The 26,184-nt window shown below is 38.5% G+C and overlaps 1 protein-coding gene and 1 non-coding gene across 3 annotated transcripts in view; one reads left to right on the forward strand and one right to left on the reverse strand.

Annotated features, from left to right (window-relative positions):
• Positions 1 to 26,184, forward strand: part of SNX25 (sorting nexin 25) — a 133,660-nt gene that overhangs the window by 23,622 nt on the left and 83,854 nt on the right. For both annotated transcript variants that reach the window (XM_086703242.1, XM_025933074.2), the window contains exons 2-4: positions 4,951 to 5,035; positions 17,303 to 17,519; positions 24,898 to 25,070. In XM_086703242.1, the coding sequence (XP_086559368.1) occupies positions 4,951 to 5,035; positions 17,303 to 17,519; positions 24,898 to 25,070 (475 nt within the window). The remainder of the gene's footprint in view (positions 1 to 4,950; positions 5,036 to 17,302; positions 17,520 to 24,897; positions 25,071 to 26,184) is intronic.
• On the reverse strand, positions 3,460 to 3,566 carry LOC112870079 (U6 spliceosomal RNA). Its single transcript, XR_015250685.1, has one exon. It is a non-coding gene; the product is annotated as a U6 spliceosomal RNA (small nuclear RNA).

A 26,184-nucleotide genomic window follows, 5' to 3' on the forward strand; every position in this document is an offset into this window, starting at 1 on the left:
TTTGTGTTTGTTTTCCTAAGATAAATCACGGTTTCAGTACCTTATAAGAAATTACACCCATCAGTCTTTCAACTCTGTGCAACTGTTTTTCTTCTGAAAACAGATCAAAATACATTAAAAAAATTTTTGTTTTCACCGTATAAGCATATACTGAAGGAGGGTGACATTTGTTTATTTAAGGAGCCCAGGTAATGGGCACGAAAGCAGTTCCAAGTCATGGGCTGGCTGTCCTGGCCCCATCTGTGCTCCCACAGGAAGCAGCACAGTAAGCAACGTCCTGCTTATAAACAATGGACAATGAGGTACATGTCTTGGCTGAATTCCAGGTGGTTCCTGGCTGTTTAGTTGCTAATGATGTCAGAGTACCCAGGTTTCTCTGCATGGGTTTTCTCTGGATGTTGGTTCCTCAGAAGAGGGTGTCTTTAGCTCTGACACAAAGACAATTTGAGTATATTTTGGCTGTAGACTAAAACCTGATATTTCAGGAGTGAATAGAAAGCTGATACATATTCAGCAAAGGGTTTATTGATATGGTGTCTGCTCCTTGATGCTGGAGGATTTAGTTACATATATTAGAGAAAAGCTTTCTGGTTTTGCTCTGTCTTTGGAAAGCATTTTTAAAATTAGCAGTTCTGTGTCGAGACGTCATTTTCTCTCCAGAGAACTCACCAAGTGATTAAAAATGATTTCAAGTTAGTTTTCAGCTAGCTTTAAATCTTAAAATGAAGACAGAATTCACTTGTTTTAATTAAATAAAAAATGAGGTGTATTTTTTACATGACAGTGGTACTAGTTAGCCAAAAGCTTTTATGAGTTAACAGTGTGATACGGATACTAAAAACTTTAGTGAGAGCCGAGTAGTCGGACGACATTCAAAGTCCTAATTTCTGGATTTGAAATCTTCCTGAAAATTTCTATCACTTATTCTTTGTTACAGTGGGAGAAGTACAGACATTTTTATTTCCTCTTTCCTAATACTGGCATTTTAGGAAAGAGATTGTCGGGAAGAGGTGGGCTTTCCTTGAGAAATGAGGCCTGTGCCAGTGCGGATAGGGCAAGTTAGCATTTGCCTTAAAGGACGAGTCTTTGGGGGAAGTCTCTGCCATGTGGAGTTTCTTTTTTCAACCCTATAAATAGAAGGAAAATGAAGACAATTTTGGCTCAACTGCCCTGAGCCACAGGAATTTATTCAAATTTTGCATTTGTTGCAGCTAGCTAGCTTTCTCCCCTTCCTCTCCCTTCTTCCCTTTCCCTCCTTTCTTTTCCTTCCTTTTCTTTCTCCACCCTGGGGTAAAGATTAGTAAATTCCATCTTTGTGATCTAAAAGCAATAGACTATGTGTGGTAGTGACTAACTTATACTCTGTGTAGTCATTTAGACATGAGATTCTGGCTCTGTAAATACTAAATCCTTAAAAAAGGAATTTTCACGCATGGTTTCCTAGTTATTTTGAGCACATGATTTTTTTTTTTTTTTTTTTTTTAAATAATCTTCCTGTTCCTATTACTTAGTGATTCTCCATCAGGCTGTTAGGGATGGGATAGGGATGATGAACTTTTTTCTTTCCGGTGAGGGCCAGTGACCCTGGGGGATAGCGTGTGGGGAAATCCACAACCCCAGACTGGAAAAACACACAGAAAAAATAATAGAGCTTTTACTTAAAGAGCCAACATAGAGAACATTACTCTCATAAGCTCTTTAGATTAAAGAGCGTAAAGGACTTAGATACAGTCAGTAGTGACAGACATGTTTATATATGTATTACATCTAAGTATGAAGCAGAGAGAGAAAAGAAGTTTGTAGACAGATGGCAAGAAGTAGTAGAGCCACAACTAGGAAAACAGAAAACAGTAAAGGTAAGAATGAAAACATTAAGTTTTGGAGGAATTTGTGAAGAAAGACACAATAAGCACAGAATATGCTTACGTATCCATGTGCTGTCTGTCCGTCACATTCACAACTGCTTCTCTCCCAGCCCTGATAGGCAGTTTCTATTTTAAGAATCCCAAATTGGGACCATCTCAAATAAGTGTTGTTTGGTTGTAATTTCTCATCCAACTAGTATTATGTACTAAAACTACCATATCTAGATTTGGGAACCCAAAAACTTGAGAAATTATGATTAAAATTACTCATTAGAATAGCACTCTAAAAGTGTTAGTTCAAAACAACTGTCTAAAAAATGGGTAAGTTTAAAAATATCTGTCTGGTATTTTAGGAATGCCTAGAATTTGGGGCGCCTGGGTGGCTCAGTCGGTTAAGCATTGCGACTCTTGGTTTTGGCTCAGGTCATGATCTCACAGTTCGTGGGTTTGAGCCCCGCTTCAGGCTCTGTGCTGGCGGTGCAGAGCCTGCTTCAGATTCTCTCTTTGCCCCTTCCCCACCCTTCCGACTCCCCCCACCCTCGTGTGGGTGCACGTGCACTTTCTCAAACTTAAAAAAAATTGCTAGAATTTTAAAACTCCTCGTTTACTCAATTTTTCTCACAAACTAAATTTAAAAGTTACAACAAAATATACTTACATTAAATTTTATAGCAAGCTGAGAGACTAAAAAATAGTTTTAAGTGGTTGAGAGTGTACTTTATTTACTAATGACTTTGTCTATAGGTAATGAGTAAGGTTTTTGTTTTTTTTTTGGTAACTCCTTGGGGGAGTGTGGAATGTTACGCTAATTTGTAGCATAAAGGGATTCTTTTCTTTCATGAGTGCAACACTTTCATCTTAAAAGGCTTTTAAAAGTATTTCAACTAAGGAATCTTAAAACTATGGCTTTTTGTTTTTAATAACAAAGAAAATGGATGACACTTTGGCACTCTACCCGTGGATAGTATGGAACTAAGCTAAGGACTAGACGTTCTCCACTCCGGGTTGGGTGGCCCAGGGCCGTGGGGTTGAATGCAGTTGTAGTGGGGTGGCCCTGCCTGGAGAACAAAGTTGTTTCCTCATGCTTGTTTGTTGGTTGAGTGTGGTAGTCATATTAGCCATTTGGATCTCAGTAGTGATGTGGTAATGCCAGTCAAGCACGTGTAATATTTCCCATGCACAGGGGAGTATCCTACATCTTGTTAATATTCCTCAGTTTCTATTTATCCTCCAAAACCAATAAGTGGGCCCAATCACATAATAACATGTTTTCAATCACTTTGGTATGTGACCAGTTAAAACAATTTATTCTGTAAATAGTCTTACTAGCCAGATAGTAGGATTTTAATTCTTTATATTATCCCACCCCCTTTTTTTGTGTGCCAAATAGTATCTTTGTACAATTAAAAATTCTAAAGCATACTGTTACACAGACATATGTGGAGTAAGAAGTAATGGAGTGGAGTAAAAACTTCTGCCCCTGCCTAGAAGAAACTATTTTTAATAGTTTGGTGTACATATTCCCAAACATTTCCCATCACGGAAAACTTTCCGTGAAGGTATATATTTCCCTAATTCATTCTTTTTTTTTTTTTTTTAAATGGAATGCTTCGCAAATTTGCATATCATCCTTGAAAAGGGGCCAGGTTAATCTTCTCTGTATTGTTCAAGCCAGTTCATTGTTTTTAATGGCTGCATTACATTCTCAAATATGGGTGTACCATAATTTAGCTCTGACTATTGATAGACACTTGGGTTTTTTCTTTTTATTAAAAAAAATTTTTTTTTTTTAACATTCATTTTTGAGAGACAGAGAGCAAGAGGGTGGGGGGAAAGAGAGAGGGAGACACAGAATCCGAAGCAGGCTCCAGGCTCTGAGCTGTCAGCACAGAACCTGACGCAGGGCTTAAACCCAGAAACCCATGAGATCATGACCTGAGCCGAAGTCGGACACCAAACTGATGGAGCCACCCACGTGCCCCATGGGTTTTTTCTAATTTTTTGCCCATAAAGTCAACAGAGCAAGGAAGTTCTTTGCATACTTTTTTGCACATTTCCAAAAACATCCGTTGGTTGGATTCCTAGGAGTAGAATTGGCTAAGTGAAATTGTAGCTCATAGAAGTAGACATTTCCCCCAATGATGTATGAAAATGAGTATTTCTAGGTATCTTTGCCAATATTTGAGAGTAGGTACCTTTTCCCCTGCTTTGGCAGTTTGAGATCTCATTGCTCTAACTTGTGTTTCTCTAACTAAAAGGAGGTTGCGTATTTATTTCTTTTCATATATTTATTGGTATTTGTTTATCTTTTATGATTGCCTTTTTAATTGCTTGACATCCTTTTATTTTTCTTAGGAGCTCTGTATATATTAAATAATAGTCCTTTGTGATATATGTTGCAGATATTGTCTCCTTCTCTTATCATTTATATTTTATAGTGTCTTTGGTCACACAGGAGTTGTCTAGTTTATGTAGTTGTATTTGTCAGTTCCTTTTCTTGTTTAAAACTTTTGAATTTTGTGTCTTATTTTAGGGAGGCCTTCTCCATCCCAAGATTATAAACAGCTTCTCCCTTATTCCCTTTGAATACATTTTTAGTTTAACAAAATACTTTGTTGTTTATCAATTTGGAATTATTTATGTTTAAAGTATGAGGTAAGACTCTAACCTTTTATCACACGTGAATATCCAGTTATCCCAGCGCCATTTATTGAATAGTCTGTTTTCGTGCTCGCTTTGGCAGCACGTATACTGAATAGTCTGTTTTCCTCACTGATTTCAAATTTTCTTATGTTCTTCTCATATGTAGATGCATTTGTTTTTGTACATCTGCTGATCTGTTGATTTGTTTATTCCTCCTCTGGCATCATGTTGTTTTGATATCTGGTAGGGAAAATCCTTCCTTCCTTTTTAAAAATATCTTAACCTCAAGCATTTATTTACTTTTTCCAGAAGAACTTCTTAATCTATTAATATCGAAATATCTTGTCTAAGTGGTATTTTATACTTTGGTTTTATTTTTATATATGATTTATTCATTCAGTAATCTGTATCTTTTTTTTCTTCCTTTTTTCTTACATTTCAGAGTCCTGTATATGGAAACTCACATGAGTCAGTTCAGTCTAGAAGGGTAGTGATTTCTCACAATATGGACAAAGCTCTAAAAGAAGGTAAGGATTAAATGAGAGTATATAATTGTCACGTAAAGCAATTCATTATGTTTGAAAGAGAAAATTGTAATCTCTAACAAATGTATCCTTCTTGTCTGTGTGTAGCCTTAGGAATTTTTCTTCATGGGTTTTTATGATGACTGAATCATATATCCATATTTCAGTTGAATGGATGGGATTTAAATATTTATTAAGTAGGATTTCCAGGTCATGAAGCTCACTGGCCACGTGGAGCTAGTTCCACCATGTGAAACAAGGGTCTGTCCTCTGCTATCTAAAACGGGTATCAGGAAATACATTTTCTTTCAATATAACCTAGAGAAGGTGTGCTGGGGATGAGTGTGCTCAGGCTCATTCATTGACAAACCAGTGAAACAAATTAAGGGGTAGCGGTCGGCCTTTGGAAAGAATGAAGGACATGCCTGTAAAAGTGGTATCGAAGAGGGTTGAAGGCTGGTTGCTGAGGGCACAATATTGTTCATTGTTACATGTAGATGTGGAAATAAGTAAGTGTAATTAGAAATATTGAAATTGAGAAGATATATTTTGATCAAATTAAAGTTCAAATAATTTTAAAATCAGATTTCTAAAAACTCAGTTTCACTTGTAAGTACAGAAAAAGTCTTGAGTTTTTCAAGCGAATACATGGTGTTAGATATGAAGTTGAGAAAACCGAGTAGGTGATACATACTTAAGCAAGTATGTTTACTTTCATAGTTCACAGAAATCATTGTATTAAAATTTGAAGATAAGTGCTATGTAAGTACAGAGACAGTCTGAAATTGTGTGTATTCATAGAATTTTAGAACTTTGGAGACTAAACTTTTAAAATACTTCTTTTTCTTTTTCTTTTTCTTTTTCTTTTTCTTTTTCTTTTTCTTTTTCTTTTTCTTTTTCTTTTTCTTTTTCTTTTTCTCTTTCTCTTTCTCTTTCTCTTTCTCTTTCTCTTTCTCTTTCTCTTTCTCTTTCTCTTTCTCTTTCTCTTTCTCTTTCTCTTTCTCTTTCTCTTTCTCTTTCTCTTTCTCTTTCTCTTTCTCTTTCTCTTTCTTTTTGTTTTTGTTTTTTAATTTACATCCAAGTTAGCAGATAGTGCAACAATGATTTCAGGGGTAGATTCCTTAATGCCCCTTACCCATTTAGCCCATCCCCACTCCCACAACCCCTTCAGTAACCCTCTGTTTGTTCTCCATATTGAAGAGTCTCTTATGTTTTGTCCCCCTCCCTGTTTTTATATTATTTTGCTTCCCTTCCCTTGTGTTCATCTGTTCTGTGTCTTACAGTCCTCATATGGAAGTCACATGATATTTATCTTTCTCCGACTGACTAATTTTGCTTAGCATAATAGCCTCTAGTTCCATCCACGTAGTTGCAAATGGCAAGATTTCATTCTTTTTGATTGCCGAGTAATATTCCATTGTGTGTGTGCGTGTGTGTGTGTGTGTGTGCGTGCGTGCGTGTGTGTGTATATATATATATATATATATATATATATACACACATATACCACATCTTCTTTATCCGTTCATCCATCGATGGACATTTGGGCTCTTTCCATACTTTGGCTATTGTTGATAGTGCTAATATAAACACTGGGGTGCATGTGCCCCTTCAAAACAGCATACCTGTATCCCTTGGATAAATACCTAGTAGTGCAATTGCTGGGTCGTAGGGTAGTTCTGTTTTTAATTTTTTGATGAACCTCCATATTGTTTTCCAGAGTGGCTGCACCCACCAGCAGTGCAAAAGAGATCTTCTTTCTCTGCATCCTTGCCAACATCTGTTGTTGCCTGAGTTGTTAATGTTAGCCATTCTGACAGGTGTGGGGTGGCATCTCATTGTGGTTTTGATTTGTATTTCCCTGATGATGAGTGATGTGGAGCATTTTTTCGTGTGTCGGTTGGCCATCTAGATGTATTCTTTGGAGAAGTATCTATTCATGTCTTTTGCCCATTTCTTCACTGGATTATTTGTTTTCTGGGTGTTGAGTTTGGTAAGTTCTTTATAGATTTTGGATACTAACCCTTTATCTGATATGTCGTTTGCAAATATCTTCTCCCATTCCATTGGTTGGCTTTTAGTTTTGCCGATTGTTTCCTTTGCTGTGCAGAAGTAAAATATTTCTATTAGTAAAGTATGATGACTTTAATAAAAGCCAAATTTAAAATTCAATAATTTTTAATATTCATAATCTCAATATCATGGTTTAAAAATAATTCTTAATTACTTTTATTGAAGTAAAATTTACATACTTTGAAATGCACAAATCTTAAGTGTACATATAATACAGTAATTTTCATAAATTCGAATAACCATGTAACCAGCACCATTTGCAAACTAAAAAAAAATTTTTTTAATGTTTATTTATTTTTGAGAGAGCATGAGAGTGTTCATGCGAGCAAAGGAGGGGCAGAGACAGGGAGACAGAGATTCCCAAGTAGGCTTCATGCTGCCAGTGCAGAGGACTGACATGGGGCTCGGGCTCACGAAATGTGAGATCATGACCTGAGCCGAAATCAGGAGTTGGATGCTAAACCACCTGAACCCCCTAGGAGCCCTAAACATTTCTATCATTATAGAAAGTTTACCTCTTGTCCCTCTCTAATGAAACCTACTTCCCTGTTCTAATTTCTATCATGGTAGATTAGTTTTGCCTATTCTTAAACTTCAAGAAGTTTGTATGGAATCATACAGGATGTAGTCTCTTATGCCTGGCTTCTTTTCTTAGCATGTTTTTTTTCCCCTCAACATTTATTAATTTTGGAGAGAAAGAGAAACAGAGTGTAAATGGGAGAGGGGCAGAGAGAGAGGGAGACACAGAATCTGAAGCAGGCTCCAGACTCTGAGCTGTCAGCAGAGAGCCTGACATGGGGCTCAAACTCATGAACTGTGAAATCATAACCTGAGCCGAAGTTGGATGCTTAACCAACTGAGCCACCCAGGCTCCCCATTTCTTAGCATATTTTTTTTTTTTTAATTTTTTTTTTTTCAACGTTTATTTATTTTTGGGACACAGAGAGACAGTGCATGAACGGGCGAGGGGCAGAGAGAGAGGGAGACACAGAATCGGAAACAGGCTCCAGGCTCTGAGCCATCAACCCAGAGCCCGACGCGGGGCTCGAACTCATGGACCGCGAGATCGCGACCTGGCTGAAGTCGGACGCTTAACCGACTGCGCCACCCAGGCGCCCCTCTTAGCATATTTTTAAGATTTATCCTTTTTTTTTTTATATCAGTTCATTCTTTGTTATTACTGAGTGTAGTATTCCATTACACTAATATGACTGTGTCACAATATATTTATCCTTTCTCTTTTTGGACATTTGGGTTGTTTCTAATTTTTTGAAACATATTGAATAAAGTTGTTAAAATCAAGTATTTTTGTGGACATATGTTTTTCATTTGCCTTGGACAAATTCCTAGGAGTAGAATTGCTGGGCCAAGGGTAGTTGTGTGTTTAACTTTGTGGGAAATTGCCAAATAATATTCTAAAGTGGTTATGTCTTTATTTCAACTCTCATTATATATGACTGTTCTGGTTGTTTTTTACATTGTCACCAACGTTTACTGTTGTCATTTTAACTATTCTGATTAATGTAAAACAGAATCTTATTGTGACCTTACGTTGCATGTCTGTGGCGACTAATGATGTTGAGCATCCTTTCATGTGATTTTTGGCCATTTCCATATCTTTACTTGTGATATGTCTGTTCATGTCTTTTTTTAAATAAATTTATTTAACTTACAATAATTTATTTGTTAGGAGGATTTTTATTTATTTATTTTTTTTAATTTTTTTTTTTTCAACGTTTTTTATTTATTTTTTTTGGGACAGAGAGAGACAGAGCATGAACGGGGGAGGGGCAGAGAGAGAGGGAAACACAGAATCGGAAACAGGCTCCAGGCTCTGAGCCATCAGCCCAGAGCCCCACGCGGGGCTCGAACTCACGGACCGCGAGATCGTGACATGGCTGAAGTCGGACGCTTAACCGACTGCGCCACCCAGGCGCCCCATGTTAGGAGGATTTTTAAAGATCTATTCTGGTTTCACATTTCTTGTTAAATATAGATATAGTGAATACTTTCTCCCAGTTTGTAAATTGCCTTTTATTTAAAAAAAAAATTTTTTTTTTCAACGTTTATTTATTTTTGGGACAGAGAGAGACAGAGCATGAACAGGGGAGGGGCAGAGAGAGAGGGAGACACAGAATCGGAAACAGGCTCCAGGCTCTGAGCCATCAGCCCAGAGCCTGACGCGGGGCTCGAACTCACGGACCGCGAGATCGTGACCTGGCTGAAGTCGGGCACTTAACCGACTGCGCCACCCAGGCGCCCCTGCCTTTTATTTTTTAAATGTTGCCTTTGAGGAGAAGTTTTTAATTTTGATGACATCTAATTTACCAATCCTTTTTTCTTTCTGTTCTCTAGGTAGGATAATTTTTGTTCATCTGTCTTCAAGTTCATTGACTGTTTTTCTTACATTTTTAGTCTGTCGTTAAGGGTATTCAGTGAATTGTTTTATTTAAATATTGTACTTCTCATGTCTAGAATTTCTATTTGGTTCTTTTGTGTAGTTTTTGGTTCTCTACTGAGATTTCCCCATCTGTCACTTATTATGACCATCTTTATCTGTAATTCCTTGAGCATATTTATATAGCTGCTTTAAAGTATCCTTGTGTGAAGTCCAAAATCTAGGCCATCTTGGAGTTGGTTTCTATTGATTGATTTTTGCTCTTAAGTGTGTGTTACTTTTGTTTGTATGTTTCTTCTCAGGTCTTCTTTTTGATTCTGTCTTGAACAGTGTGGATGCTGCTTTCTAGACATTCTAGTTTCTGTTATTGTCCCTTGAAGAGTGTCAGTTTTTGTTCTAGTATGCAGCTTAATTTTTTAACTGTTCACCTTGGGGATACTTGGTTTTACACATATTTTTAGGGCAGGTTTCTTTGGGTTTTATCCTTAGTCTATGGTGAATTTCTCAGTCCTGGGACATAGGCTTAACCCTTCTAATTCATGTTCCCTACACAGTTTCAGTGGAAAGTCCATGGTCACATCTCTAGCAGGGCAGGATTCCAGCTCTGCGGTGGACAACAGTTCAAGTATGTGCTCAGCTACTTCAGCCATCCAGCTGTTGCTTTGAACTGGTCTCTTTGCAGTCGTACTTCCATACATGTGTAGGACATAATCAGCAATGGGTTTGAGAGTTTGTGATCCAGAATTTGTGGCTCCATCCTTGTTTGTGCTTCCTGCATTTATTTTCAGCTGCTTTGGCAGTTCCTTACTCTGTTTCTGATATCTTAGATTAAAGTAAAAAACAGATGTTCAGTCTAAGTTTGAACTGCCTTGGGGCAACTGGGTGGCTCAATCAGTTAAGTGTCCGACTTTAGTTCAGGTCATGATCTCGCAGTTTGTGAGTTCGAGCCCTGTGTTGGGCTCTGTGGTGACAGCTTGGAGCCTGGAGCCTGCTTTGGATTCTGTGTCTTCTGTCTCTGCCCCTCCCTTGCTCACATGCTGTCTCTCTTTCTCTCTCAAAAATAAATAAACATTAAAAAAAAATAAGTTTGAACTGCTTTGTGTCTCTAGGACTGTTGAGTGCTTCAGGGGAAAGTTACATAAACATGACTTATACCAGCGCTAGTCCCTTCTATTGGTAGATTTTCCCTTCAGTTTCTCTGACTTTGCTTTCTGGTGCCTTTAAATAGTTCTTTAATATTTTTTCTCTAGAATTCACAGTTGTTTTCTATAGGAAGGTTAGTCTGATATAAGCTATTCTTCCACGACTGGAATTGGAACTCTCTTTTTTTCTTTTAATTGTGGTAAAATTCATAATGTAAAATTTATCAACTTAACCATTTTAAAGTGTATAGGTCAGTAGTGTTAAGTACATTTTCATTTCTGTGTAAAGTTTTTCGAACTCTTTTCATCTTGCAAGACTGAAACTCTATACCTATTCAATAATTTCCACTCCCCCATTCCCTCAGATCGTGGTAATCAGCACTCTACTTTCTTTGTCCATGAATTTGACTTTAGGTACCACATATAAGTGAAATCAAAAGTATCTGTCCTTTTGTGTTTAGCATATTTACTTCTTTTTAAGTAAATTTTTATTTTACATATTTACTATATTTACATAATGTTCTCAAGGTCAGTCCGTGTTGTAGCATGTGTCAGAATTTCCTGTTTTAACGTTGACGAATACTCCGTTTTATGTCTATAACCAGATAGTTTTTTTTTAAGATTTCATCTTTTTCAGTAAACTGTCCACCCAATGTGAACTTATGACCCCATGATCAGGAGTCACCTGCTGTCCCGAGAACCAGCCGGGCACCTCCTGTAACCACATTTTCTTTATCTATTCATCAGTGGACATCTGGGTTGCTTCCGCTTTTTGCTGTAGTGAATATGCTGCTGTGAACATGGGTGTCTCTTTAATTTTTTAAGACTGTAAAGTTTCTCTGTCCTTAAACATGGCATATTTATCTACAATGGGCCAATTTGTTTCAGAATATTTATGGAACAGAAAAGACCAGGGCTGAGGCCTAGTTGACAAAAACCAAAACAGAATGAAACCAAAAAACCCAAAATCACATTATCCTCAGGCTACTTTCTGAACAATGATTTATTTCAAAAGAACAATATTATCCAAAGCCTTTGGTTAAGAGGTTTAGTTAATTACACTTTGGTACAAGAATTTTTTTTCTTTTTTTTTTTTAACATTTATTTATTATTATTGTTATTATTATTTTTAAGGTTTATTCATTTTTCAGAGACAGACACAGCGTGACCAGGGGAGGGGCAGAGAGAGAGGGAGACACAGAATCCGAAACAGGCTCCAGGCTCTGAGCTGTCAGCACAGAGCCCAATGCGGGTCCTGAACTCAGAAACCTCAGGATCTGACCTGAGCTGAAGTCGGATACTTAACCGACTGAGCCACCCAGGCTCCCCAAACGTTTATTATTGAGAGACAGAGAGTCTGAGCATGGGAGGGGCAGAGAGAGGAGAAGAACAGAATCTGAAGCAGGCTTCAGGTTCTGAGCTGTTAGCACAGAGCCTGATGCGGGGCTCAAACTCAGAAACTGCAAGATCATGACCTGAGCCAAAGTCAGACGCTTAACCGACTGAGCCACCCAGGTGCCCCTTCACTATATTCTTAATGTTTACAATTTCCTCTCCTTTGTTTTAAGCAAAATGATTTTCAGTGAAGTTGAACATTATATTATCTACCAAAAGAAGAGCTAAAGGCTGCTATAAAGTTGGTCATGAGAGTAAAATGGATGCATTTGTCAGTCGTCAAAAACAACAGTAAACTAGGGGCGCCTGGGTGGCTCAGTCAGTTAAATGCTCGACTCTTGATTTCAGCTCAGGTCATATTCTCATGTGGGTTCGAACCCCACGTCACACTTGCTTCTAGATTTATCCTACTTTGTTACCCTAAATCCTCCTTTTATATTAATCTAACTGAAGTTCCAATCATGTTATTCCATTTTATGTAATCTTCAGTGATTCCTTTTTACCTGCTTATTTCTTTGAGAGCAGTCTAGAACATAGATTTGATAATAGCACTTAAATTTTTGTTGGCTAGTGTTATGTGTTTAGAAGAAAGACTCTTTGCTTGGCAGTGAGGATAAGTTGTTCTTTCTCATTGTGGTTTGTTATATTATTTAAACTTATTTCTTTTAAAAAAATTTATTTTTTGAGAGAGTGTGTAAGCAGAGGAAAAGGGAGAGAGAGAATCTTAAACAAGGTCTACACTCAGCGTGGAGCTAAATCTGGAACTTGATCCCATGACCCTGGGATCATACATGACCTGAGTCGAAATCAAGACTCAGATGCTCAACTGAGCTACCCAGGTGCCCCTAGCTTATTTATTAATAAAGACCATAAAATAATTTTATCATGAATTTCTGTATCTCTTCAAATTGACCCATAGAGCATATTTGAAAATAATTTGTTCATATATGGACTTGTGTAAATGAGTGTAGCTATGTAATAGATACTTAGAATCATGGCTTTGTTTCATACTTTTTCGTTTTTTTGCCCATCTTGGGGCTCAAACTTATGACCCTGAGATCAAGAGACATAGGCTTTACTGACTGAGCCAGCCAAGTGCCCTTGTTTCATACTTTTTATATTTGTTATATTTTTATAATACTTAGCTTAAAGAGGTACTGATAGAGATTGATAGAGATTTGTTAGTGTGACAGGTATGTGTTCTATTACTGAGTTCAGATTTTTGCCAATACTCATTTTTATCAATTCGTAACCAAAATGTATTATTGGAAGAGTATTTTAGAGCTGTATTAGTTAGCATGTACAATGTGGTTAACAAATGTAATGGGACATTATGTAGATGAATATGCCATTCACATAAATCCTTTAGCATACTAAGATCTTGTTTTAAAGATCTCAAGTCTCTTAAAATTGCTTTTAATTTCCTTCTATAATTTGAAAGCAAATTTTAACGAAAGGAAAAGTGCTTCTATTTCCCAAATGTTTTTGGTTGTAGATTTATTTGCTACTAGTTAGAAATTCTATGGCCTGAAAACTTTGTTTAATGAAAGAGTAAGGGAGAAAGAGTTGCAAATGAACAAATTTAGCAGTGTTTTGTTGTCAAGGTGGCTCTTACCATGTTCTGATAGCTTGGCATTGAGATGTCCAGGAGAAGGATATAAAGGACTTGTAGACAAGGGCCTGTGGTGGTTACATAATTCAGCCCACCATCTCAGGAAGTAATTTTTTGTGTGTCATCCTTGTCCATTGGATATCTGGCTTGTTTAAAGTTCCCTCTGATGGAATATTCACCATCTAATGTGAATCTTGAATAGCTTTAATGTTTTTTATTCAGTTCCTTCTTATGTTGAACAGAAGAAACAACTTCTTGTAACTTCCAAGTCTGTTTGGTCCTAATAATGCCTTCTAGGGCAATTTTTAAACGTGTAGCCATTTGTGTATTTTTTCATATAAATAATGTTTTAAACAAGCTGGATGTCCACTGGGCAAGGAAGCTGTTTCAGATTTCTCATGTCTTTCACTCCTGTGACTTGTTTAGTTCACCTTAATGTGGAACCATTGTGTGCTGAGTAGAGTGTTTGACTTGCCACGTATTTGACTTTGAGCAAGTTATTTCACTTCTTGGAGTCTCAGTTTCCTGAGAGGATTAGCTCAGTTAGTGTGTAGGAACAATGATCTATTTGTTGCCAATAAATGAGATTATAGGATTAAGCTATTCCTGTTTTTGCTGTAATTTCTTAAATATCTGGGTCAGAAACTTTTCCTGTTTTCTCCTAAATGGAATAATCCATTTAGGAATGAGATGTGACTACTTTTTTTAAAATCTAGAAAACATAACCATTTTTTAAAAAAAGTTTGTTTATTTTTGAGAGAGAGAGCGAGCGAGCGTGGGGAGGGTCAGAGAGGGAGGGAGACTGAGAATCCCAAGCAGGCTCCACACTGTTAGTGCAGAGCCTGATGTGGGCCTCAAACTCATGAATCGAGAGATCATGACATGAGCCAAAATCAAGAGTCGGACGCTTAACCGACTGAACCACCCAGGCACCCTAGAACACATAACAGCCGTTAGTTGAAATTAATATCTGAAAGTGAGCAGAAAATAGCCAAAATGTGTAGGAGATGATTAATTTGTTGGATTTGCGTTTATTTTGCCTTATCTTTTGTGTCCAGTGGATATGTATCTATTCTACCTTCCATACTGGGAGTTTATAATACTAGAATTAAATACTTATTAAATGAAAAATGAACGATTGAGGTAGTGTCTTTTTTTTTTTTTTTTTCCTTTTCGATGCCTCCCCCATTAGTCTTTGGCAAGTAATGGTTCTCAGCTGTAAGGCTTAGCTATCTTAAGTATCTTATCACTGAGGCCAGTGGAATCACTAGGAGAGTTTAGCTAAACCTTTGTACCTATGTGTCTGTGAACAAAATTCTTGATGCTCTGTGCATGTTTTTGACCTATGAGATTTAAGATGCTATTTTGTAAATTATTATAAATCTATAATGCAGACATTCTGGAAATGTGGAAAAGCATTGGATATACTTTCACAGTTGATATTCTGAGAAAAAAGCTGTCACAGAATATTAAAACAAGAATGGTGTTTTCTTTGACTTGCGGGCTGTTGCCTATATATGGAATCCTCACACAGGATGAATACCGATCCTGAGCTGGGGGTTCCATTTGTGACTCAGTTTTCTAGGAAATATGACCCCCACCTTCCCCCACTAAGCGCATTTAAAATTGGTGTGTAGTGGCCACGATGAGTAAAATGAGCAAGAAATCCTGGAATGCACAGGTATTTGAGAATTATAGGTTAGCCTTTTGTAGGCCAGCTGTGAAGTAAATCAGGATCCCAAGTTACATTTTGCTCCATAGGATTCCTGGGGACAAAGCAAAGCAAGAGGATGAACTATTATCTGAGATGATGTATGGTCATATCAAAATTAGGCCAAATCAAGTGGTATTTGAAGAAGGAAAGAAAAAAAACCTTGAGAAATAAGCAGTGCTTAAAATATAGTACAGGTGTCCTTGAGCTGGAACATGAGTATGTGTTTTTCTCTTGGGGGAATTGCCACTTAAGCCCAGTACCATTTTTATTTTTCAGTCTTTATCTTCCTTCTCTATGGACTTGAGCTGCCCTGAGCAGTACAGTGACTTCTGTACAGAAGTGGTAATGGAGTATGTGGCTAGTCCAAATTAAGATGTGCTAGAAGTATTAAAATATATACCAGATTGTGAAGACTTAGTATGGAAAAGAATTTCATCAATATATAGTATTGAATAGGTATTGATATCCTAATATTTTAGATATATTAGATGAAATATATATTAGATGAAATTTAACTGTTTCTTTTTCCCTTTTTTTTTTTTTTTTTTTTTTTTTTTTTTTTTTTACTAATTTTTAAAAAATGTTTATTATTGAGAGACAGAGACAGAGCATGAGCATGGGAGGGACAGAGACAGGGAGAGACACAGAATCCAAAGAAGGTTCCAGGCTCTGAGCTGTCAGCACAGAGCCTAACGCAGCGCTCGAACTCACAAACCGAGAGATCATGACCTGAGCCGAAGTCAGACACTTAACATACTGAAACAGCCAGGCGCTCCTCTTTTTCCCTTTTTAATGTGGCTACTAGGCACTTAAAATTACATATGTGACTCTCCTTTTTCTGTTGGATAGCACTGGTCTAGAGCTCAGGTTTTTTATTCCTAAGGCATAAAATTGGTACAGAATTAAGAAAAGAGAGACTAGAAATCTTCCAAAGAAAGTGGTCAGCTACAGATGCTGAGCCTGGCGTGATACCTGACGTAGGGGATTCTTCCTGCGTTAGTTGGGGTCTCACTAAGAGACAGAAACCACATAGTACGTGAACAAGAAAGTGTAATATAAAGTTTTATTGACTTATAAAGGGACTTAGCTACTGAGAGATAAAGAGAACTCCAAAGAATACAAGAAGAGCAGATAATGGGAGCAATCACTACCCCTAGGGCCAAGCAGAGCACGTTAAGGAGGGACACATTGAAAGAGGGTTCTTTCTTCATCCTGGAGCTGAGATCCGGGCTTGACCGGAGAGGGCACAGCCGTGGCTGTGGTGGAGCGGTTTGGGGAGACACCACAGGTGACAGGAAGCCACCCCCAGGGTGCTAGCACATTTCTCTGGGAAACTGCCCTCTGAGTGCCATTGGAATCTGCTGGGGGTGGGGTGGGGTGAGTGCCATCTGGTGTCCCACATGCTGCTGCGTGCAGCACGCTGCAGGGGCAATCGGAGAGGAATACACGGGAACCAGGAGAAGAAGCCCCTTCCTCCTCCACAGTCACTCCAGCATCCTCTCCTGATAAGTCTTGACATGATCTGGGTTGGCAAAGAAGAAATGTTTATGGGGTCCATCTCCATTATCCTAAAGCAGGGCAAAAAAGGGTGCATTTGGAGCAGAGAGGCAATAAACTGATGACTGGCATGCTCCATAAGTGTGTTGCCACTGTGTAAGATGCTCTGTTGTTTAGATAGTTTGGCTCCAAGGTAGAATATTTAAAAATTGGGCCATCTATGAATTTTGAGGACAGATGGTCACCACAATCCTAGAATTTTAGTTCGATGAGAATCTCTTTTATTTTGAAATATTTTAGGAAAGATTATGCCTTCTCTTGTTTTGTTATCTACTCTCTTTATATTTTAAACAGTGAATGTTAAAGAGTAGCTTCCAGTAGAAATGCTGTCTTGGTATTTCATTAAAGTTTTACTCCTTGCTCTGTTTATTCCTGGTAGTGTTTGACTACAGTTACAGAGATTACATTCTGTCCTGGTATGGAAATCTCAGCAGAGACGAGGGGCAGCTTTACCATCTGCTCTTGGAAGACTTTTGGGAGATTGCCAGGCAACTGCGCCACAGACTGAGCCACGTGGATGTGGTTAAAGTCGTCTGCAATGATGTTGTAAGAACTTTACTCGCTCATTTCTGTGACCTGAAAGCTGCAAATGCCAGGTAACTGTTTGAATATGAACAACCTCCCCCACTTTTTTTCCACATTAAAATATTTTTCTTTTGTAGAAAGGGGTCAAAGTCAAGATAAAACTCTAGAATTTTCTGCCTTCTTGTTGGCACTTGGCTTGAAATGTACATATGTTGAGGGGTAATAATTATAGTGTGCTGATAGAGTAGTTTTTTTTTTTTTTTTTTTTTGTATTAGGAGTCCTATACTGTGAAAAGTGTCTGTGAATTTACAATTTTTGGAAAAGTTTAGAATTCATGTTTCTTTTTGTGAGTCCTGTGTTAAGAGCTCTGTCTCATCATAGTATCCTGAAAATTGATGATTATTTATTGACTGTTTATTATTACTACTACTTTTATTCTGAAATACCAACTTCCTTATTTTAGTTTAATTCCTTTTTTTTTTTTTTACATTTTCTTTTTTTTTTTTTTTTAATTTACATCCAAGTTACTTAGCATATGGTGCAATAATGATTTCAGGAGTAGAATCCAGTGATTGATCCCCTAAATAAACACCCAGTGCTCATCCCAGCGAGTGTCCTCCTTAATGCCCCTTGCCCAGCCCTCTTTAGGAATCTCCTATGGTTTGTCCCCCTCCCTGTTTTTATATTATTTTTGCTTCCCTTTCCTTATGTTCATCTGTTTTGTATCTTAAATTCCACATATGAGTGAAGTCCTATGATATTTGTCTTTCTCTAATTTCGCTTAGCATAATACCCTCTAATTCTATTCATGTAGTTGCAAATGGCAAGATTTCACTCTTTTTGATTGCTAATATTCCGTTTTATATATATACCACATCTTCATTATCCATTCATCAGTTGATGGACATTTGCGTTCTTTCCATACATTAGCTATTGTAAATAGTGCTGCTATGAACATTGGAGTGCATGTGCCCCTTTGAAACAGCACTCTTGTATCCTTTGGATAAATACCTAGTAGTGCAATTGCTGGGTTGTAAGGTAGTTCTATTTTTAATGTTTTGAGGAACCTCCACACTGTTTCCTAGAGTGGCTGCACCAGTTTGCATTCCTACCATCAATGCAAAAGGGTTCCTCTTTCTCCCCATCCTTGCCAATATCTATTGTTTCCTGAGTGGTTAATTTTAGCCATTCTGACCGGCATGAGGTAGTATCTCATTGTGGTTTTGATTTGTATTTCCCTGATGATGAGTGATGTTGAGCATGTTTTCATGTGTCTGTTGGCCATCTGGATGTCTTCTTTGGAAAAGTGTTTGTTCATGTTTTTTGCTCATTTCTTCACTGGATTGTTATTTTGGGTGTTTGGTTTGGTAAGTTCTTTATAGATTTTGGATACTAACCCTTTATCCATATGTCCTTTGCAAATATCTTCTCCCATTCTGTCGGTAACCTTTTAGTTTTAATGTTTGTTTCCTTCACTGTGTAGAAGCTTTTTATCTTGATGAGATCCCAATAGTTCATTTTTGCTTTTGTTTCCCTTGCCTCTGGAGACATGTTGAGTAAGAAGTTGCTGTGGCTAAGGTCAAAGAAGTTATTGCCTGCTTTCTCCTCTAGGATTTTGATGGCTTCCTGTGTTACATTTAGGTCTTTCACCTGTTTTTTTTTTTTTTTTTTAATTTTTTTTTTTTTCAACGTTTATTATTTATTTTTGGGACAGAGAGAGACAGAGCATGAACGGGGGAGGGGCAGAGAGAGAGGGAGACACAGAATCTGAAACAGGCTCCAGGCTCTGAGCCATCAGCCCAGAGCCCGACGCAGGGCTCGAACTCACGGAGTGCGAGATCGTGACCTGGCTGAAGTCGGACGCTTAACCGACTGCGCCACCCAGGCGCCCCTTTCACCTGTTTTGACTTTATTTTTGTGTATGTGTAAGAAAGTGGTCCAGGTTCATTCTTCTGCATGTCACTGTCCAGTTTTCCCAACACCATTCCCAGGTGCCCCTGAATGTCCCATTATTGAGTGAGTGCAAGAATGCTGAATTACAGCATTTCTAACTTGCACGTAAAAGTTGTCTTATTTAAAGGAGTGGCCTTCTGCCTGTTTGGATATGGGCTCAGTAGGAGAGGCGCTCCTTACAGTTAATGTGGCCTATTCTCACTGATATTATTCTATCTTTACTTCCAGGGAAGAGGGAGGGTATCTGACAGACACACAGGAGGATGAATAAGCACTGGCATCCTTATTGGGCAGGTGGTAACTGCTGTTCTCTCCTAAGAAGCCCTGCTGTGTGAATTTACCAGTGAGCAGCCCTCTTTTGCCCTGTGCCGTTGCTCATTGGGGCCCAGCTGGTAAATGTCATTGTCCAGCAGCAGCTCTCTGTTGCCGGCTATATTGCCTCTTTCTAGGAATCATTTTCTCTCCCAAAGTCTACCTGGCACAGGTTTATGAGATCAACATTTACAGAGCCATCTCATGCCTATTACTTTCCAGCTTGCTGCCCTCAGTGTGTTGCAGTTTTTAAAAACCCGTGACCCATAGTAGGAAATACATTTTCTTTTTCTTTTTTTTTTTTTTAATTTTTTTTTTTCAACGTTTTTATTTTATTTTTGGGACAGAGAGAGACAGAGCATGAACGGGGGAGGGCACAGAGAGAGGGAGACACAGAATCGGAAACAGGCTCCAGGCTCCGAGCCATCAGCCCAGAGCCTGACGTGGGGCTCGAACTCACGGACTGGGAGATCGTGACCTGGCTGAAGTCGGACGCTTAACCGACTGCGCCACCCAGGCGCCCCAGGAAATACATTTTCTAATGTGACCTAATTTCATAAAACAGTACCTTTGTTACCTGTGATAACTGATACCTTTTTGTTAACTTTCTTTTTTTTTTTTTTTAAAAATGGTGTTGGGGACGAACTAAATTTTATTTTATTCCTTGTGGCTCACAACCTAGGTTTGAAAAAATTATTGTAGAGCAGCGGTTCTCAGATTTTTTTGGTCTCAGGTCCCCTCTATACTCTTAAAAGTTACTGAAAACCTAAAAGCACTTTATGTGTGCCCTGTCTCATGGGGAACTGGAGCCAGGTTGTACTGGGTTTGCAAGAGCTGACTGTGCACGTCTCTTCCCTACTTTGAGATCAATGGCATCACCTTGTTAGCTTGTAATTGGCCATGGTGGGAGTATTTACACAGTGCAATGGGCCAGTACTACAAATCAGAGTGTTTTCCCCCTTAGGGAGCCACTTGTTAAACCTAATACCACCTCCCCTCTCGTTAGACTACCAATATTTACCGTATCAGATATTAAAAGTAAGAAATTTTTAAAGTGCATGAATACACAATACACTTCCCATTAGCCAGTAGAGTGATGTCGGCCCACATCAGGTAGCCTCTAGAAGCTCCCCGATGCCTCTGAGAACAGGAGTGAAAAAGACAAGTGACATTTTGTACTGCACATAGGGGTCCCCAGACCACCCTTGGCAAACTGCTGTTGCTAGAGAAAGCAGCTTCCAGTAAGGGTGTATGGGAACAAATAGGGAAAATGAGAGAATGAGGACTCTTGGCTTATATCCCTGGCGTCTCAAAAGCTTCAGCCTCTCCTTTTGAGTGTTTAGCAACCCCTTAGAGCTTCTGCTGGTTTGCTGTGGTATCTGTTGTATAAAGTGCTCCTTTGTTCTGCCTGGCAGATACTGTCCAAGACTTGTTTGAACTCCGCAGAAGCTCATTTTAAAGTATTTACATTATGGTCCAGTAGAAGACAGTACTTTTAAATCCATGGTTTATTCCAGTTGGAAGACTGATAGATTTAAGTTTGGGAGAAGAGCAAGTGGTTGGAGAAATTTAGTATTTTTATGATTATCTAATTTGAACATGAACACATATTTTTCATGGAGACGTTTGCCAGCTTCTGAAATTACTGCTTTTGTGACTAATATATTATGTTTATATATATGTATGTATATGTATGTATATATGTGTGTGTGTGTATATATACATATATATATATATATATATTCTACCCAATATATTTTGTGACTAATATATTTTGTGACTAAGATATTATGGGTAAAGCATTGCAATAATAGAAACAGAGAATTGATTCCATTTTAGAAACGCCTTCTCCCTGGGCTTCTAGTTTTCTTATACCAGATTTATTTTGCTGAGATCTGGGCTGTGCCCAGAAGCTCTCGTTGATTTTTATTAAAGAAAAAAAAATCCACTCTATCCTAGTATTATAGATATTTGAAAAAGTGCCAGTAGGTTACGGGTGTTTTTCATGTAGATGATTGTGCCCTGGAAGTGAACCACAGAGAAGTCCTATCTGATTGTGCATTATCTTCTACAAATCACTCAGTGAGACTTGCAGACATTGTGTCCAGGTTTGATGGCTGTGTCTACACTTGCTTGCTCCAGGTAAACAGTGCCCTCGTCCTAGAAATCTCTATTGGTGTGCAGATATCTGTTGGCTGTAAAATTATTTTAGCAGCCTGGGAAGCACCCAATTGAATTGGCCGCTGTCAGACAAGAGAATAATAAATTGCATTAATAAAAACAACACAATACACTGGTTGACTGTTAGGGAATTGTGTGGAGGCAGCTTTCCAGTCAGCTCATATTTATTTCCAGGCCGACATTCTGTTGCTTTGTAAACCCAGATCACATTTAATTCTTGCCTCTGCTGCTTCTTCCTTTGTCCCATCTGTCTGGTTCCAGCATGTTTCAGAAAAATCTAAAACTGATTTTTCGTATGCTGTTTAATCAATAGCATCTTTAATTTCATATTCTTCTTACAATGTCTTTGTGTTTTGTTTACTAGTCAAGCACAGGCATGCTGTCTAAGGGGGAAAATAATTTTTATTAATGTATTCTGTCTTTATCTCTGAAATTCCCCTCCCCCCCACCCCCCGCCCTTTCATCTTTGCAGTCATTGATTATAGAGCAGTATAAAGAGTCTGGACTTGAGAGTCAGGCAGAATAAGGGAGTTATTTCTACTATTTATTACCTCTGGCTTTAGACTATTCACGTAACCACTCAGATCCTCAGTATTCTCATCTGTGAAATGGTGATGATGGTATCTGCTTCTTGGTGTAGGTGGGAAGGTTAAGTAATGTACATAGGAAACTTATAAAAAGCTAATGTTTGCTCACTCAAGGAATGAGAACCCACATGTAAGTAGTAGCAATTGCAGTAAACAAATGATTGATCCGCACCGGCACAGGAGGATGCTGCCTGGATGAAGAAGGCTCATGGTCACCTCCTGACCCAGAAGTAGCCAGGTGCTTCGAGACTTTTTCTTGGGTTCTCAAGCAGTACCTGATGTCCACTGACTAGAGGGCATGGTGGGAATATCCTGCTTAGAGTGAACAGAGGGATTCCAGGGAAGCATTTGCCTCTCCTTTTTCCATAGATCGAGCTTGTTTGACTAGCTGTCTGGCCTATGGCTCACTCAGAAAGTTTTCCGTAACTCAGTTTTAGGAGGGAGATGAATTTGTAGAAGTCTGAGGACCAGGCTCTTTTTTATGATCTACCTTCCATTGGAACAGAGAGGGAATTGTATACACTTTGAGAGGGATTTTGTTATTATAGTAAGAAGCTTCTCTTGTTAGTTTTTTTTGGGGGCCAGCTTTTCCCAATAATCATTAACCAAATACATACTTTAAAGTAAAGTTTTACCCTTAAATGTGCTTGACATGACAAAACTAGCATCTAGATCTTACTATATTAAAGTAACATTAGCTGGCAGCATAGAGTTTAAAATAATTGAGGATGCCATTTTAATTATATTATTTTTATTTTTTAAGGTAAACTGTACCGCCAATGGCTCAAACTCATGACCCCAAAATCAAGACTCCCATGTTCTACCAACTGAGCCAGCCAGGCACCCTTGAAGATACCATTTTTAAAAGTAAACATCTATCAGTACATATGCAAAGGCTTATTCTTAAAATCTGTTTATTTTGTTGGCTTTGCATATTTGTATTGAACCTCTTGCTTGTTGTAGAAGACAAAGAGGAAAGCTTTCTTTTTTAGAGTACTTACTCTGGAAACTAGTCTCCATTCTCTAGTGGAAAAAGAAAGCGCAGTGAACTCCCAGGAGGTCTAGTGGTAAAGGCGCCAGTATGCATGTGTTTCATTTCCTATGTAGTACCCAGTGCCCAGTATGATTGCTCCCCCTCTGTAGTGTCCCCCACCCCACCCCAGGATTGACCACTAGTTACTGTAAGAAGTCCCTAAATTTTATGTCTTATCGGGTATTAGATATTAGAAAATTAGCTTCCCAGTCTTTCTTGGTCACTACTGCTATCAAGATACTATGGGAAAAGGAGGCATAGAAAGTTCTACTTTCTACTCCTCTTCACTCAGATCCTCCAAATTAACGGTGCTAGGGTAAAAATAAGTCAGTACCCATAGGGAAGCCTTTGACCACGGTGGCAAGACTGTTTAGAAAATACTTGGGATGAGTGCCTGGGTGGCTCAGTTGAGTGTGACTCTTGATTGTGGCTCAAGTCATGATCCCAGGGTTGTGGGATCAAGCCCTGTGTTGGGCTCTGTGCTGAGTGTGGAGCCTGCTTAAGATTCTCAGTCTCTCTCTCTCTCTCTCTCTCTCTCTCTCTTCCTCTCTCTTCCTCTCTCACTCTGTTCCAACCCCTCCCTCCCTGCCTCCCTCTCAAGTAAAATTAAAGAAAATACTTGGGAACCTCACAGAAGGCAATTTGCCACCAATTATGTAGCATCAAGTCATGGACCCTTTCCTCAGCAGGAAAACCCACAGAACTTTTTTTTTTTTTTTTTTTTTTACATTTATTTATTTATTTTTGAGAGACAGAGACAGAGCACAAGTGGGGGAGGTGTAGAGAGAGAATGAGACAGAATCTGAAGCAGGCTCCAGGCTCTGAGCTGTCAGCACAGAGCCCGACGCGGGGCTCGAACCCACAAACCAAGAGATCATGACCTGAGCCAAAGCTGGATGCTCAACCGACTGAGCCACCCAGGCGCCCCAAAACCCACAGAACTTTTATCTCATGATTACCTAGTCAGGAAGGCTGCCCGCTGGCTAGTGGCCCTGGTTTATGCTTTCTTAGTTTTCTTTTTTTTCTTTTTGTTGTTTTCTTTTTGTTTTTTTTTAATGATGCTGTAGGATCACATTTAAGAAGACATCTAGGAGACTTAAAAATAATCCAGTTAAAGAAATACTCCTACTTTCCTGGATTGTTGCTATGATTTGGGAGTCGTGTATAATTGTTGATGCTTCTTAAGGTTTTAAATCCCAACAGCCCATGTGTTTGCATTGTGATTGGGAAAATTATTGGCTATTGATATTTCTGAGGAGTGGACACATTATTAAAACAGATATATTCTCCATTTGAGATATTTGATATTTAATGAGACATAATCCAATTGTTTCCAGAGATTTCTTTCCTTCCTCTTCCCTCTCTTTGTTAATTTTTTTTAGACATGAAGAACAACCAAGGCCTTTTGTGCTGCATGTGTCCCTGAGGAACTCGTATGATGAAGTGAGGTTCCTACAAATGTGTTCTCGGGTTCTGGTGTTTTGTCTCCTCCCCTCAAAGGATGTCCAGTCTCTCAGCTTACGTATAATGCTTGCAGAAATTCTCACAACAAAAGGTACTTTTATAAATAATTCATATCACTAATGGGATGATCATGTAAACAAATGCACTACATACTAATGTGATAACCCTTTGTATACACGTATGCAGACCTTGTATATTGTGGGACAATATGCAAACTAAAATATTTTCAAATTTTCAAAGTTTAAGTGCCACTCAAAGAGGGCATTTTTTGGACATCCGTGATAATCAAGTCTTTTATGTAACATGTTGCCAAATGCATAGTCCATTCTGTTGTTTATTTTGATACAGGATAATCTGTCCTTATGCCCTTCACAGGGAAACATCCATTTGGGATAGCTTTTGAGTTATCCAAGTCAGTCATACATACAGCAATGAAAGAATATCTATACTCCAGGGTGCGTTTACTTAAAACACTTTTAAGACAGAAGATTCATTGTTAATGCCTATATATGATTTTGTGAACTTACAATGAATAAAAAAAGGAAGGGTACCACAATATAATGAGTTACTACAGAAAGTAAATTGAGGGAGATGCTTGGCCAGAATAAGAAAAGTGGAAGAAAATGCGACCTAAGAGAAATTTCTCTTATCTCAAAATCTCAAATAGCACTGCCTTTGATAATAGCACTGCCTTTGATAGGCATTGATGGAGTATCTCATTTATGATCTGTGGCTGTTAGTGGATCCCAACCACAGAGAAAAGGGAACTTTTTAACTGCAAGTCGGTAGGATGGATTGGGGGGTAGTATCATTGGCTTTTTTTTTTTTTTTAATTTTTTTTTTTTTTTCAACCTTTATTTATTTTTGGGATAGAGAGAGACAGAGCATGAACGGGGGAGGGGCAGAGAGAGAGGGAGACACAGAATCGGAAACAGGCTCCAGGCTCTGAGCCATCAGCCCAGAGCCCGACGCGGGGCTTGAACCCATGGACCGCGAGATCGTGACCTGGCTGAAGTCGGACGCTTAACCGACTGCGCCACCCAGGCGCCCCCACTGGCTTTTTAACGGCCTCTTCCCGGAGGTCTGCTTTCACGAGCTGGGAGCACGTTCACTTTTCTCTTTTGGCAGAAGCACATAATGAGCCTTATAAAAGAAATAAAAGAAAAAAAGATCTGCGTACTTACTTTTGAGATCTCTGTTAGGAA

The sequence above is a fragment of the Puma concolor genome, chromosome B1 (genome assembly GCF_028749965.1).
Source record: "Puma concolor isolate L17-30 chromosome B1, mPumCon1.1.hap2, whole genome shotgun sequence".
Classification (NCBI taxonomy): Eukaryota; Metazoa; Chordata; class Mammalia; order Carnivora; family Felidae; genus Puma; species Puma concolor.